The sequence below is a fragment of the Carcharodon carcharias genome, chromosome 19, assembly GCF_017639515.1.
Source record: "Carcharodon carcharias isolate sCarCar2 chromosome 19, sCarCar2.pri, whole genome shotgun sequence".
Classification (NCBI taxonomy): domain Eukaryota; kingdom Metazoa; phylum Chordata; class Chondrichthyes; order Lamniformes; family Lamnidae; genus Carcharodon; species Carcharodon carcharias.
In genome coordinates this window covers 110,471,414-110,486,324 of record NC_054485.1, presented here as the reverse complement: position 1 = coordinate 110,486,324, position 14,911 = coordinate 110,471,414, and the positions used below count along the sequence as shown (strand labels likewise).

Below are 14,911 nucleotides of genomic sequence, written 5' to 3'. Positions count from 1 at the left end.
CACTTAAGATTTCCAGAAGGCATTTGATTAAGTACAGTACATCCACTGGTTCTCCTTTATCCACAGCAGATGTTACTTCCTCAAAGAACTCCAATAAATTGGTTAAACATGATTTCCCTTTCACAAAACCATGTTAACTCTGCCTGATTTGCCTTGAACTTATCCTGTTATAACATCTTTAATAGCTTCTAACATTTTCCCTATGGCAGGTGTTAAGCTAACTGTTCTGTAGTTTCCTGCTTTCTGTCTCCCTCTCTTTTTGAATAATGGAGTTACATTTGCCAGCTTCCAGCTAATGGGACCTTCCCTGAATCTAGGGAGTTTTGGCAAGTTAAAATTAAAACCAATGCATCAACTATCTCACTAGCCAAATACCCAACTTCTCCATTCTCTCCACATCACTGAAGTGTCTTATCACTGGTACCAATTCCAGTAAATCCCCTCTGCACCCTCTCCAAGACCTTGCTACGTTATAAGGGAGTATCTGAGTATCTTTAAAGGGGGAACTAGAGGAGCTCAGGGAGGGAATTCCTAAGCTTGGGGAAGAGATATCACCTCCCCCCACAGCTATCTTCATTCTCCCTATTCCAGCCCCCTTTTATGCAGTAAAGCGACTCTACTCTTTCACCTCTCAATTCTATACCTGACTGCCAACTCTTCCCCCACCCCACCATATATACATAGGCCTGTACCATCACCAGGCAAGGTTCAGCGACTAGTCTCACTTGGCTCAACAGAGGCATTTTCTCCTCCTCCAGCCTGTCATTTCGTAGCCACTCAGGAGTAGGGTTGCCAAGGCCTGGACTCTCCAGGAATTAAAGATCAATCTCCAGGACACAACTGTGTGCAACCCTGGAGAAAAACAATCTGGATCGTTGACTTTGTCTTTTGTCGTTTCTCTTTTGAACATTTCTCTTTATAGGATACAAAAATATTGAAAATGGAAGAGAAAGACTATTTGGCTGACAGTCGAGCATCATTCAATTGAGTAATGAGTCTCATTTGCTTTCCAAATGGCATAGGAAGACGATATGTCACAAGGGTGGATGTGCTGGCTCACTCATGGCTGAGACATTGTGGGGGGAGGGGGGCAAGTCATGTGACAACCTCCAGGAATACATTTTAATCACAGTTGGCAACCTTGCTTGGGAGATCAGGGGAGACTCTGCCCTGGTAAGGAATCAATAGGGAACGTAAAAATAAACCTGTAGGAGGGTAATATTTACATTTATCTGCACAAGGATGGGACTAAATGATCTGGGTTTTTTATTTTCGTTTTTGTTTATTGAAGTGGCTGGTATCTCCCGCTCGTGTGCGACAACTGGTGAACTTTCCATCCATTTGGCAGATGATTGCTCTCGGGAGGGACCTGCGCGAGAGTTCCCTTGTTCCTTTATCCCGCTACTTCCTTCCTGCTAACCTTTCAGTGCGTTTAACCCTGTGCCTGTTCCTCTCCTCTCTCGACAGGTGGTGCGAGTCTGGTTCTGCAATCGACGTCAGAAAGGGAAGCGGGCAGCCTTCCATTTCGGGGAAGAGTATGAGGGGCTGGCTGGGTACAGTGTGCCCCCACTCCAACCTTCCCCACTGGAGGTACCTGCCCCGCTCACCCCACAGGGGTACAATGGGGCTGCCACTGCTGCCATCTACACACCCCAGTTCCATGAGGGGGACTTGTATCACCACACCACGCCAACGCAAGTCACTCCAGTGCCCAGGGCAATGCACTTGAGTTAGAACCAGTGGACATCACCAAACAAAAGATCCTTTTAAAGAGGCAGCAACGTCGGAATTCAGTGCATGGTCACCCATCACAACAGACAGCGATTTGCATTTTATAAGGAATCAAAGTGAAAGCCTCGTGTAGGCAGTTTGGAATGAGAACTTTAACTTGGGTGTTTTTAAATTCGTTTGAACCGAAGGTGACCCTACCTGGTTTCGCAAAAAAAAAAGGCAGTCCCAGGGTCATTGTTAAAACTTTTTATCTCCTGTGTGCTGAGACTGGTGTTTTCTGTTATAATTATTCATGTCTCCAGTGATGGTGTTCATATTCCCATGCTCCTTTCTCCCCCAGTGCTCAATCCGTTTATCAATGTCATTGCATTTCATCCACTTTTGCCTAACAGATGATATGTGGAGACTGGGATACCAATTGTCCATTACATATTTTAATGTTTTTTTTTTTCTCTTTGGTCTGACAGTTCTCCTGTTAACAATAGTTTCCTGAAACTTTTGCCTGCTAGGAGCTAGAGTGGAATGCAATGACCAGCTGTCATCTGCTACTCCCAATACATACTTCCCCAAGACCTCAATGGGACTATGTAATGGGTGGTAAATGCAAGACTGCGTGCTCCTGCCTGCCTGTGCTCATCAACCCTCCAGTATTTCAGCCCTGGCCCCAGAGTGTGAAGACAGAGTTTAATTCACCCTATATGCTGGTGGCTATGCTCCTTTTATCATTGGTTGACAAAGCATCTACCCCCATGTACAGAAACCCATTACCTCAAATCAACTCCTGAGAAACCTCATTGTCTGGTTTTTTTAAACGTTTCTCTCTGACCCCTTAAAGATGCTGTAATTGGGCTGCTCTCCTCCTGGGTTAAATCAGGATTTCCACTCCTGAGCCAACATCACTAATCTGTCTCATTGCTGTTTGTGGGAGCTTGCTACCTGAAATTTGGCTGCTGTATTCCCTACATCAGTTGTAAAGTGCTTTGAGGCACCCTGAAAGTTGCTATATAAATTCTTGTACGGTGGGTGGGGGCTAACCACCACCATTTGTATGGCAAGGTTAGTACATGGAAAGTGGCTATTTGGAAATTGTACTGTTTTGGTGCTGGTGGGAGTGTTTGCACCACAGCCAAAGAGATGGTGATACAGGAGAATCTGGGACCAGTTTACACTTGGATGGGAATCATTACCTTGTGTTTGTGTACAAATAGAATGTTTAGCAGGAACTTGATGGGAGCAGGAACTTGATGGGAGATTTGTAGGTTTAAACTTGAGTTACAAAAAAATCTCTGCCACCACCTGCCTCTTTGTGGGCATGATTGAGGTAATGTAAGTGTTCAGTGCAACAGCAGTGCATGTTGAACGCAAGTTGAATCAGGAAATCTTGAGGGACTGATAGGTGACCACTTTATCAGGGGCTTGAGACACAGCAGTGATCACTGTTCAGTCCATCAAGATTTCCTGATTCAACATGTATAGCTGTTGCACTGAACACTTGCGTTACCTTAATCGTGAAGGGGCTATGTTGCAATTCAGATTTCTGGAGACTGAAATCCTGTGACTTGTACCATCCAGCTGTCTTCCTCTGGTTGTAGCTGTGGTGAAATTTACAGATAGGAGGCCTCTCAGCCCCTCTACCTCTACCACCATTCAATTAGATCTAGACCGATCTGTTTCCTTGAGACTCCTACAGGAGGGATTGCCAAGTGAAGCTCTTGAGCAAAGGCATGCTTAAAGTGCTCTGCACAACTTGGTGAATAACTTGTCTGCACTTTAATTCCTGGTTGTAGCTGAAGGTCGACCTCGCCACCTGGTGGCAAGTAAAATTAGTGTGTGGGAAGCAAACTAACTCAAATGCCACACTATTTTTCAATTAAGAGCCTTTCCAGAACATAACCCAACATCTTCCTCCTTTCTTTTTAAATTACTTCTTAAATGCTCAACTGTGCAACCACTTTGTGGCTTTTTATGAGGCTACCTTGCAACTTTTTAGGTATTTTAACTTGTTTTTGCATGTCAGTGGGTTCCTCCCTTTTACCTTCTGTCATTGCAGAGAGAGAGATACTGGAGTTGAAATGAAGTTGCAGTTCAGCACAAAAATCTATCTTTCCACTTGAATGTAAGAGTTTTGGTTTCTATTACAGAAATAACACTTCTGACATAATTTTAAATAAAAAAAACTTGCTCTTGCACACTTTTTAACCACCTCCCTGCATTCTCAATTTGTACTGTTTTCTTCATTAATTCTCAAGCTGTGGCTCATCCCACCAACAAGTCTGAAGGTCCTGTTCATTCTCCAGGCTGGAGACATGAGTGTGTAATCCTAAACTGGCAATTCAGTGCAGTACTGGAGGAGTGTAGCACAGTTAGAGGTGCAGTCTTTTGGATGGGATGTTAAGCAGAGGCCCCAATTCCCCTCTTGGTGAATTTAAATCCAATGGTGTTATTTCAGATTAGAGTGAGGAGTTCTCCTGGTGTCCTGATCACATAACCTAAACCAAACAAAAGCAAAATACTGTGGGTGCTGGCAATTAAAAACAGAAAATACTGGAAAAACTCGGTCTGGCAACAGCCATGTAGAGAGAGAAATATATATAGTTAACGTTTTGCATTGAGAGGAGATAGTATGATGTGGCTGGGCAGTCCATGTTGTCTGCATGCCTGACATGCACTCTACTCAGCTTTGACATGGCAAAGCGAGCTCCAGGAGGGAAGAGGGAATGCTTTGAGGACACCCTCAAAGCCTCCTTGTGAAAGTGCAGCATCCCCACTGACATCTGGGGATCCCTGACCCAAGATCACCCAAAGTGGAGGGAATGCACTGGGGAAGGTGCTGAACACAGACTCATCACCAAGGACTAGCTGAAGCCAGGTGTTGGCAAAAGGAGCATGTGGCAAAGCAGGCACCCTACCCACTGCTGCCCTACCTGTGACAGAGATTGTAGGTCTTGCATTTCACTCTTAGTCACCTGAGAACAAATTTTTGGTGTGGAAGCAAGTCATCCTTAACCCTGAGGGACTTGCTGAGAGACAGAAGGACTAGTAATCCAGAGACTCAGGCTAACACTCTGGGGACATGGTGGAATTTGAATTTAATTAAGAAATCTGGACTGTAAAGCTTGTCTCAGTAATGGTGACCACACTATCATTGCTGTTTTTTTAAAAAAAAAAACCCCACCTGGTTCACTAATGTCCTTTAGGGAAAGAAATCTGCAACCTTCACCCAGTCTGGCCTACATATGACTCCAGACTCTCAACGATGTGGTTGACTTTTAAATGCCTTCTGAAGTGACCTAGCAAGGTCAGTTCAAGGGCAATTGGCGATGGGCAACCAATGCTGATCTTGCCAGTGACACCCACATCCTGTGAATGATGGGGTGTCCTGATAATGGCTTTAAAGGTCATGAAAGAATTGTGAAGTTGACTAGCAGCTGTGAATCAATTATATACCAGCTTTAAGTAAATTAATTGCAGATACTGCAAAGTGATCAAAAGCAAGAAGTGCTGGAAAATATTGCAGCCAGGAAATTTCTTTAGAGGGAAGAGTTGAATTAATATTGGTGTCGATCCTTAATAGTGAACTTCACAATCACAGAATTGTTACTGTGCAGAAGACAGCTATTCGCCCCATTGTCTGCACCCGTTGCTCTCCTAATGAGCAATTCCTCAAAGTGTCATTGTCCCTGTAACCCTGCCTGTTCTTTTCAGGTAACTGTCTAGTTCCCTCTCTAATACTTCAAATCAGCTTATTCCCTCTTTCCCCAACTTGCATGACCAGGTGTGCAACTTGGATCCATTTCAACGGGGTAAACAAATGTCAATGATTGGTCACCAATTCCAATTTATTCACCCTCGGTGAGCACTGCTTCTGATTACTGGGGATGGGAATTACAGACTGCCCAGAAAGGTGCCCCCAAAGGAGTTCTTAAATTAAGCCACACCAATTCGCACTAGAGGGTTTGTAACTAGGACAGAGAATCATGTTTTTGAGTACCATCCCAAACAAGCCACTGTGGTAATGCTGGAAACACAACTTGGTAAAAAGGTGAATGGCTTGGGGTGGACCTTTGCTGCTTGTTCCTCTGTTCAAATGGGATGTTAAATTATCTTCACTACCAAACACTCCCAGCAAAGAATAACCTTAAACAGTGGACAGAATTCTGTTATATATCTGGTCCATTCCTAAAGCTTGGGCCCAGCTTATTTTTAAGATGTAACGTGGGAAAGTGTGAGGTTATGGACTTTGGCAAGAAGATTAGAGGAGCTGAATATTACTTAAATGGAGAAAGACTGCAGAAAGCTGCAGCACAGAGGGATTTGGGGGTCCTCGTGCATGAATCCCAAAAAGCTAACATACAAGTTCAGCATGTAAAAGGCAAATGGAATGTTGGCCTTTATTTCAAAGGGAATGGAGTATAAAAATAGGGAAGTCGTGCTAAAACTATACCAGGCACTAGTTAGACCACACCTAGAATACTGTGAACAGTTTTGGTCCCCTTATCAAAGGGGAGATAGTCCAGAGAAGGTTCATTAGGTTGATCCTGGGTATCGGGGGATTTTCTTATGAGGAGAGGTTGAGTAGGTTGGTCCTGTACTCATTGAAGTTTCGATGAATCAGAGGTGACCTTATTGAAACATATAAGATTCTTAGGGGGTTTGACAGAGTAGATGCTGAGAGGTTGTTTCCCCTTGTGGGAGAGTCTAGGACCAGAGGGCATAATCTCTGGGTAGGGGGTCGCCCATTTAAGACAGAGATGAGGAGGAATTTCTTCTCCCAGAGGGTGGTGAATCTGTGGAATTCTTTACCACAGAGGGTTATAGAGGCTGGGACATTAAGTATATTCATAAGACATAGGAGCAGAAATTAAGCCATTCGGCCCATCAAGTCTGCTCCGCCATTCAATCGTGGCTGTTAAGTTTCTCAACCCCATTCTCCCGCCTTCTCCCCATAACCTTTGATCCCCTTACCAATCAAGAACCTATCTATCTGGGCCTTAAATACACTCAATGACCTGGTCTCCACAGCCTTCTGTGGCAATGAATACCATAGATTCACCACTCTCTGGCTAAAGAAGTTTCTCCTCATCTCTGTTCCAAAAGGTCTTCCCTTTACTCTGAGGCTGTGCCCTTGGGTCCTAGTCTCGCCTACTAATGGAAACATCTTCCCCCAAGTCCACTCTATCCAGGCCTTTCAGTATTCTGTAAGTTTCAATCAGATCCCCCCTCATCCTTCTAAACTCCAACGAGTATAGACCCAGAGTCCTCATACGTTAAGCCTTTCATTCCTGGGATCGTTCTCATGAACCTCCTCTGGACCTTCTCCAGGGCCAAAACATCCTTTCTGAGATAAGGGGCTCAAAATTGCTCACAATATTCTAAATGTGGTCTGACCAGAGCCTTATCAAGCCTCAGCAGCACATCCCTGCTTTTATGTTCTAGTCCTCTCGAAATAAATGCCAACATTGCATTTGTCTTCCTAACTACCAACTCAATTTGCAAATTAACCTTAAGAGAATCCTGGACTAGGACTCCCAGGTCCCTTTGCACTTCAGATTTCTGAATTCTCTCCCCATTTAGAAAATAGTCTATGTCTCTATTCTTCCTACGAAAGTGCATGACCTCACACTTACCCATGTTGTATTCCACCTGCCACTTCTTTGCCCATTCTCCTAACCTGTCCAAATCCTTCAGCAGCTTCCCCACCTCCTCAATACTACCTGTTCCTCCACTTATCTTTGTATCATCTGCAAACTTAGCCAGGATGCCCTCAGTTCCTTCATCTAGATCATTAATGTATAAAGTGAAAAGTTGTGGTCCCAACACTGACGCCTGCGGAACTCCACTAGTCACCGGCCGCCATCCTGAGAAGGACCCCCTTATCCCCACTCTCTGCCTCCTGCCAGACAGCCAATCTTCTATCCATGCTAGTACCTTGCCTCTAACACCATGGGCTCTTATCTTACTGAGCAGCCTCCCGTGCGGCACTTTGTCAAAGGCCTTCTGGAAGTCCAAGTAGATAACATCCATTGGCTCTCCTTTTCTAACCTGCTCGTTACCTCCTCAAAGAATTCTAAGATTTGTCAGGCATGACCTCCCCTTGATGAAACCATGCTGACTTTGCCCTATTTTGCCATGCACTTCCAAGTATTCTGAAATCGCATCCTTAATAATGGACTCTAAAATATTACCAACGACCAAGGTCAGGCTAATCGGCCTGTAATTTCCCATCTTTTGCCTCACTCCCTTCTTAAACAGGAGGGTTACATTAGCGATTTTCCAGTCCTCTGGGACTCTCCCTGACTCCAGTGATTCCTGAAAAATCACCACTAACGCCTCCACTATCACTTCAGCTATCTCCTTCAGAACTCTGGGGTGTAATCCATCTGGTCCAGGTGATTTATCCACCTTCAGACCTTTCAGTTTTCTTAGCACCTTCTCCTTGGTAATACTCACCTCTGACCCCCGACTCTCTTGAACTTTGGGGATGTTACTTGTGTCTTCCACCGTGAAGACTGACACAAAGTACCTATTCAGTTCCTCCGCAATTTCTTTGTTCCCTAATCCTACTTCTCCAGCGTCATTTTCCAGTGGCCCATTGTCCACTTTTGCCTCTCTCTTACCTTTTATATATCTAAAAAAAACTCTTGCAATCTTCTTTTATAATACTGGCTAGTTTACCCTCATATTTAATCTTCTCCCTCCTTATTTCTTTTTTAGTTGTCCTCTGTTGGTCTTTGTAGGCTTTCCAATCCCCTGGTTTCCCACTGCTCTTCGCCGCATTGTATGCTTTCTCTTTAGCTTTTATGCTGTCCCTGACTTCCCTGGTCAGTCATGGTTGCCTCGTCCTCCCTTTAGTATGCTCCTTCTTCCTTGGGATGAATTTTTGCTGTGTCTCCAAAATTACTCCCAGAAACTCCTGCCATTGCTGTTCCACTGTCTTTCCTGCTAGGCTCATCTCCCAGTCAATTCTGGCCAGCTCCTCTCTCATGCCTCTGTAGTTGCCTTTATTCAACCGTAATACCGTTACATCTGATTCCAGCTTCTTCCTCTCAAATTGCAGGGTAAATTCTATCATATTATGGTCACTTTCTCCTAAGTGTTCCGTCACCTTAAGCTCCCTTATCAAATCTCCCTTATTACAAATCACTAAATCTAGAATTGCCTGTTCCCTGGTGGGCTCCACCACAAGCTGCTCCAAAAAGCCATCTCGTAGACATTCCACAAATTCCTTTTCTTGGGATCCACTACCAACCTGATTTTCCCAGTCTACCTGCATATTGAAATCCCCCATGATCACTGTAACCTTGGCTTTCTTACACGCCTTTTCTATCTCCTGGTGTATCTTGTGCCCCACATTCTGACTACTGTTCGGAGGCCTGTACATAATTCCCATTATGGTTTTTTTACCTTTGCGGTTCCTCAACTCTACCCACACAGATTCTACATCATCTGACCCTAAGTCATTTCTTGCTATCGATTTAATTTCATTTCTTACTAACAAAGCAACCCCACCCCCTCTGCCAACCTGCCTATCTTTTCGATAGGATGTATATCCTTGGATATTTTGGCTTTTCTGAATGGAGAGCTGTGACTAGTGGAGTTCCGCAGGGACCTTTGCTGTTTGTAGTATACATTAATGATTTGGAAGAAAATGTAACTGGGCTAATTAGTAAGTTTGCAGACAACACTAAGGTTGGAGGAGTTGCACATAGTGAAGAGGATTGTCAAAGGATACAATGGGGTATAGATCGGTTGGAGTCTTGGGCGGAGAAATGGCAGATGGAGTTTAATCCGGACAAATGCATACAGGCAGGAATTATACAGTAAATGGCAGAACCCTTAAGTGCGTTGACGGGCAGAGGGATCTGGGTGTACAGGTCCACAGGTCACTGAAAGTGGCAACGCAGGTGGATAAGATAGTCAGGAAGGAATATGGCATGCTTGCCTTCGTTGGCAGGGGTATTGAGTATAAAAGCTGGGAAGTCATGCTGCAGCTATATAGAACCTTGGTTAGGTCACACTTGGAATATGCGTGCAATTCTGGTCGCCACATTACCAGAAGGATATGGAGGCATTGCAGAGGGTGCAGACGAGGTTTACCAGGACGCTGCCTAGTCTGGAGGTTATTAGCTATGAGGAGAGGTTGGAGAAACTCGGATTGTTCCCACTAGAGCGACGGAGATTGAGGGGCGACTTGATAGAAGTTTACAAAATTATGAGTGGCATGGACAGAGTAGATAGTCAGAAGCTTTCTCCCAGGATGGAAGAGTCAATTACTAGGGGACATAGATTTAAGGTGAGAGGAGAAAACTATAGAGGAGATGTGCGGGGCAAGTTTTTTACGCAGATGGTAGTGAGTGTCTGGAATTTGCTGCCAGAGGTGGTGGTGGAAGTAGGTACGATAGTGGTTTTTAAGAGGCAGCTTGACAAATACATGAATAGTATGGGAATAGAGGGATACGGACCCCGGAAGTGCAAAATGTTTTAGTTGACGGGCAATATGATCGGCGCAGGCTTGGAGGGCCGAAGGGCCTGTTCCTGTGCTGTACTTTTTTGTTCTTATTTAGCTCCCAGTCCTGATCCCCTTGCAGCGGAGATAGACAGATTTTTAATCAGTAAGGGAATCAAGGGTTATGGGGAAAAGACAGGAAAGTGGAGTTGGGGATTATCAGATTAGCCATGATCTCATTGAATGGCTGAGTAGACTCAATGGACCGAATGGCCTTCTTTTCTCCTGCATCTTATGGTCTTATGATCTAACCCCATTGCTCTCCAGTCACCAAATTGAATCCCTCACTGAGGTACTGTTCCACAGGCACTGACCACCCTCTTGCTGCATCGTTCACTAATCTTAGCAGGTGTGCCCAGTGACATTCGGCTTTTTTAACTTTGAAAGACATAAGGCTTTGTTTTGTGATCTTATCCAGAGGTGAGGTGAGAGTGACTGCCCTTGACATCAAGGCAGCATTTGACTGAGTGTGGCATCAAAGAGCCCTGGGAAAACTCTCCACTGGTTGGAGTCATACCTAGCACAAAGGAAGATGGTTGTAGTTGTTGGAGGTCGGTCATCTCAGCTCCAGGATGTGACTACAGCAGTTCCTCAGGGTAGTGGCTTAAGTCCCACCATCTTCACCTACTTCATCAATGACCTTCCTTCCATCATAAGGTCAGAAGTGGGGATGTTTGCTGATGATTACACAATGTTCAGCACCATTCATGACCAAATGCAGCAAGACCTGGAAAACATCCAGGCTTGAGCTGGCAAGTAACATTCATGCCACACAAGTGCTAGGCAATGACCATCTCCAACAAGAGAGAATCTAACCATTGCTGCTTGACATTCAATGGCATTACGATTCCCCCCGCTATCAACATCCTGGGGGTTACCACTGACCAGAAGCCATAGAAATGCTGTGGCTACAAGAGCAGGTCAGAGGTTAGGAATCTTACAGCAAGTAACTCACCACCTGACTCCGAAACCCCACCATCTACAGGGCACAAGTCAGGGGTGAAATGGAATACTATCCACTGCCTGGATGAGTGCAGCTCCCACAACACTCAAGAAGCTCAACATCATCCAGTACAAAGCAGCCTGCTTGATTGGCAGCCCATTCACAAACATTCACCCACTCCACCATATTCGCACAGTGGCAGCAGTGTATACCACCTACAGGATGCACTGCAAGAGCTCATCAAGCTTCCTTAGACAGCCATGACCTCTACCATTTAGAAGGACAAGAGCAGCAGATGCATGAGAATACCTCAACACCTGGAAGTTGTCCTCCTGACTTGGAAATATATCACCGTTCCTTCATTGTTGCTAGGTCAAAATCCTGGAACTCCGTAATAGCATGGGTATACCTACACCACATAAATGCAGTGGTTCCAGAACATCTTAATGGCATTTAGGAATGGGCAATAAATGCTGATCTAGCCAGCAAAGCCCACATCCCATTAATTAATTTTTTTTAAAAATCCACTGCAGAGGGATGTATTTTTCAGTAGGAGTTACTACAGGGTTCTAGCTACTTGACTCCCATCTTCAGGGCTACTGAAGCCAAATTGCACAAGGTCAGATTACTCAGGAAACTGGTACCATCTGTTGTGTGGCGTTGTACTATACTAAACTATACCTTTACACAATGAGCACAATTTCTTGATCAGCGCTAGATGCAGTAGACATTAAAAAAGAACCTTTCAGCAGTTTAATTTATTGAATATTGGCAGTGATACAGCAAGAACCTTTCTACATTGAGAACCAAGCAATTCATATTTTGACATGTTACAGTGAAGACAGGTTTCATTAACACTCAACAAGTCCAAACCCAATCCATTCTGACAGAATAAAGTCCAGTGCCATATACAAAATGCATGTTTAAAAAAAAAAAATCACACCTTCACCTAAACAGAATATACTTTACGCTGATTGTTTGATACATGTAGCTGAGTTTCTTTTGGTTAAAGCCTCGTGATTACGTGCACTCTAGTCTTCTGTCTTACAATCCCCACTAAAAAAACACCAACATACCATAGACTCCTTCTAAAACAGGATAAAATAGAGAGTCAAAAGCACGGCTCCCCCACCCATCCCTCCTCCAAAAAATGGTTTTCTTTTTGCCTTTAAGGCTTGCAGTGATTTGATTTGAACAAAGAAGCAACAAAAACATGATTCGCAGAAAGCATAGTTCAGGCATAGGACTGGATTGGCCAATTGTTAAGTGCCGGTGAACAGGCCAACACTGTACAGGGCCCAGCTCACTTTGAATGACTGATTCACAAAGTCTTGATTCAAGATTTTTCACCATCAAATATAAATAATCTTTAGCAACATCAGGCAGTCGACCCTATGGGTCCTGTTGCCAGGCTACATTCTGTAGCGATTTTAGCACCACCTCCCTCACCTAATGTACTTCACTGTGCATTTAAAGGGAAAAGACAGGATTTACTCTGTAGCATTTTTCAGAACACACTGTATCGTGTACAGTGAAACATCACAAATAGATTCACAGCCACTTAGCTGCTGCTCATTGAGACATTTCTACCCGTGTCTCTGACTGGGGCATCACTTTCTGCTAAGACAGAGAGTGTGAGCTGGCAGGGTACTCAATCACAAGCAAAGCCAGCTCTCATCCCCGCCTCCATCAGGACTCAGCCATGGAGGAAACTTGACTTGTTTCATTCTTTCCTGGTCTCCAGGGCACTCAGGCTGACGGTGGGTTCCCCTGCCTTACCACCATCCCCCACCCCACCCCACCACCTCAGATCAGTGAACTTGATGCAGAGCCAGGGTTGAACCCGAGGGCCTCCCATTTGGTACAGCTCAGCTGCTGGGGAAGGCCAAGCTGTCATTTCAGTTTGGAAATGGATCTTCACTCACTTGGACAGTACAATCCAGTTATAATCAGAAATGTCACATTCCACTATATACAACAATCTCCTACTCGCTCAGGTTTCATTGCAACACTTAAGCATAGTCAGAGAGACAAAAATTAAACGCATTTGCTCTGCCCTCCACTAAGCAATATAAAGTATAAAGTAATCTCTCCAACCTGTCAGTCAGCTTAATCCCGGCAGGTCACTGTGCAAATCACACAATAAACTTTACTAACCAGGGCACGGTGGTATCAATAATAACGTGCCCTCCCATTTTGGTAAGGTGATTGATTACCAAAATTAAAATCCACTTGACTCAGCCCTTATTTTTGAAATGCCAATTCAACATTTAGCTCAAAAGGAACATGTTTCAAGACAGCTTTTCCCTCCGCCAACTTGCTCATGTGGGTTATGACACAGGATGGCTGCGCTCCAGCCTGCGGGCGAGAGCTCCGAACGCAGCCTCTGAGGGGGAAGAGCAGAGAGGGCCGAAAAGGGAAAAGGTGAAGAAACCGACAGCACTGGACCATCCTCAGATCTCGCAGCGGAGGCCAGTCGCTTGCCAGTTCTGCCATGTCTCGGGTAACAGCACAGACAGGGAGAGGTAAAAAAAGGATGGTTCTAATGCAAAATAAAAAAATCAGCTGATTCCCTGAAGATTGCTGTACGCTTGTCCACGCTGGTTCATTCTCTTTTTTTGTTAACATTTTGCGGTAGATGAGGAAACATGACAGTGGCGCAATTTACAATCCGGAACCTGCAGTATTCCCATTTACCTCTAACACGGCCTCTTCATGTTAACAATACAATGCAATTCCTCAACTTAGACAAATTAATTAAAGCCTTACTTGAGAAGGCAGGGGCTGATATCAAAACTGATCAGTGCCAATAAAATATCAAACAAAACTTGATGTAGAGGAAGTTAGGGTTACGTACCCTTTATCCTTAAAATAAATAATTCAGCAAGATCCACAATTAAGTGCTTCAAAAGTTTACAAATGCACAAAATGAATATACAAATAAAGAAAATATACCTAATCTTTGCTAATTAAAAAAAATTATATTAGAAGGGTAATTGTACATTAGAGGCAGGCCATTCAGCCCATGATGCCTGTGTCAGCTCTTTGAAAGAGCCATCCAGTTAGACCCTGCCCCCGCCCCTGCTCTTTTACCATTACCCTGTCATTTCACCACCGCTCCCCAAATGAAGTATTTAACCAATTCCCCTTTGAAAGTTGCTCCCACCAGCCTTTCAGGCAGCTCATTCCACATCACAACATGCTCATTTTTCTCCCCCCTTTTTCAGTAATTACCTTAAAATTTGTCCCCTCTGGTTGCCTACATTATAACTGTGTCTTCAAAAACTACTTCATTGGCAGTAAAGCACTCCAGGATGACAGAAAGTCTTTAAGTGCACTATATAAATTTTAAGTTTTTCTTTCCAATGACTTACTGTACAAAAAAAACCTTGATAATGTTGCCCACCTACATGAAATCCCCTGCTCGGAGAACAACGATATCAGGCTCCCTAGCCTGTTCACACAGCCGCATCCCTGATTGCACTCTGGAAAATCTCCTCCACGCCCTGCGGCGTCCAGAATTGGACGTAACCTCCAGCTGCTTCCTAACTACCTACTTGTCAGTGTGACCCCACCACAAGTGCTGCAGCGGTTCAAGGTGGCAGCTCACCACCGCCATCTCGAGGGCAATTAGGGATGGGCAATAAATGCTGGCCTTGCCAGCGACACTCACATCCCGTGAACAAATTCAAAAAAGCTAAGGTATAACCCGTGATTTATAAAGATTTTAG

The 14,911-nt window shown here is 44.4% G+C and overlaps 1 protein-coding gene across 1 annotated transcript in view; it reads left to right on the top strand.

The window, feature by feature from the left end:
- LOC121291332 (POU domain, class 5, transcription factor 3-like) overlaps positions 1-13,709 on the top strand; it is a 28,948-nt gene extending 15,239 nt beyond the window's left edge. The window contains exons 5-7 of the mRNA XM_041212401.1: positions 1,468-1,590; positions 3,519-3,548; positions 13,455-13,709. Of these exons, the coding sequence (XP_041068335.1) occupies positions 1,468-1,590; positions 3,519-3,548; positions 13,455-13,709 (408 nt within the window). The remainder of the gene's footprint in view (positions 1-1,467; positions 1,591-3,518; positions 3,549-13,454) is intronic.
- Positions 13,710-14,911: the final 1,202 nt, after the last annotated feature.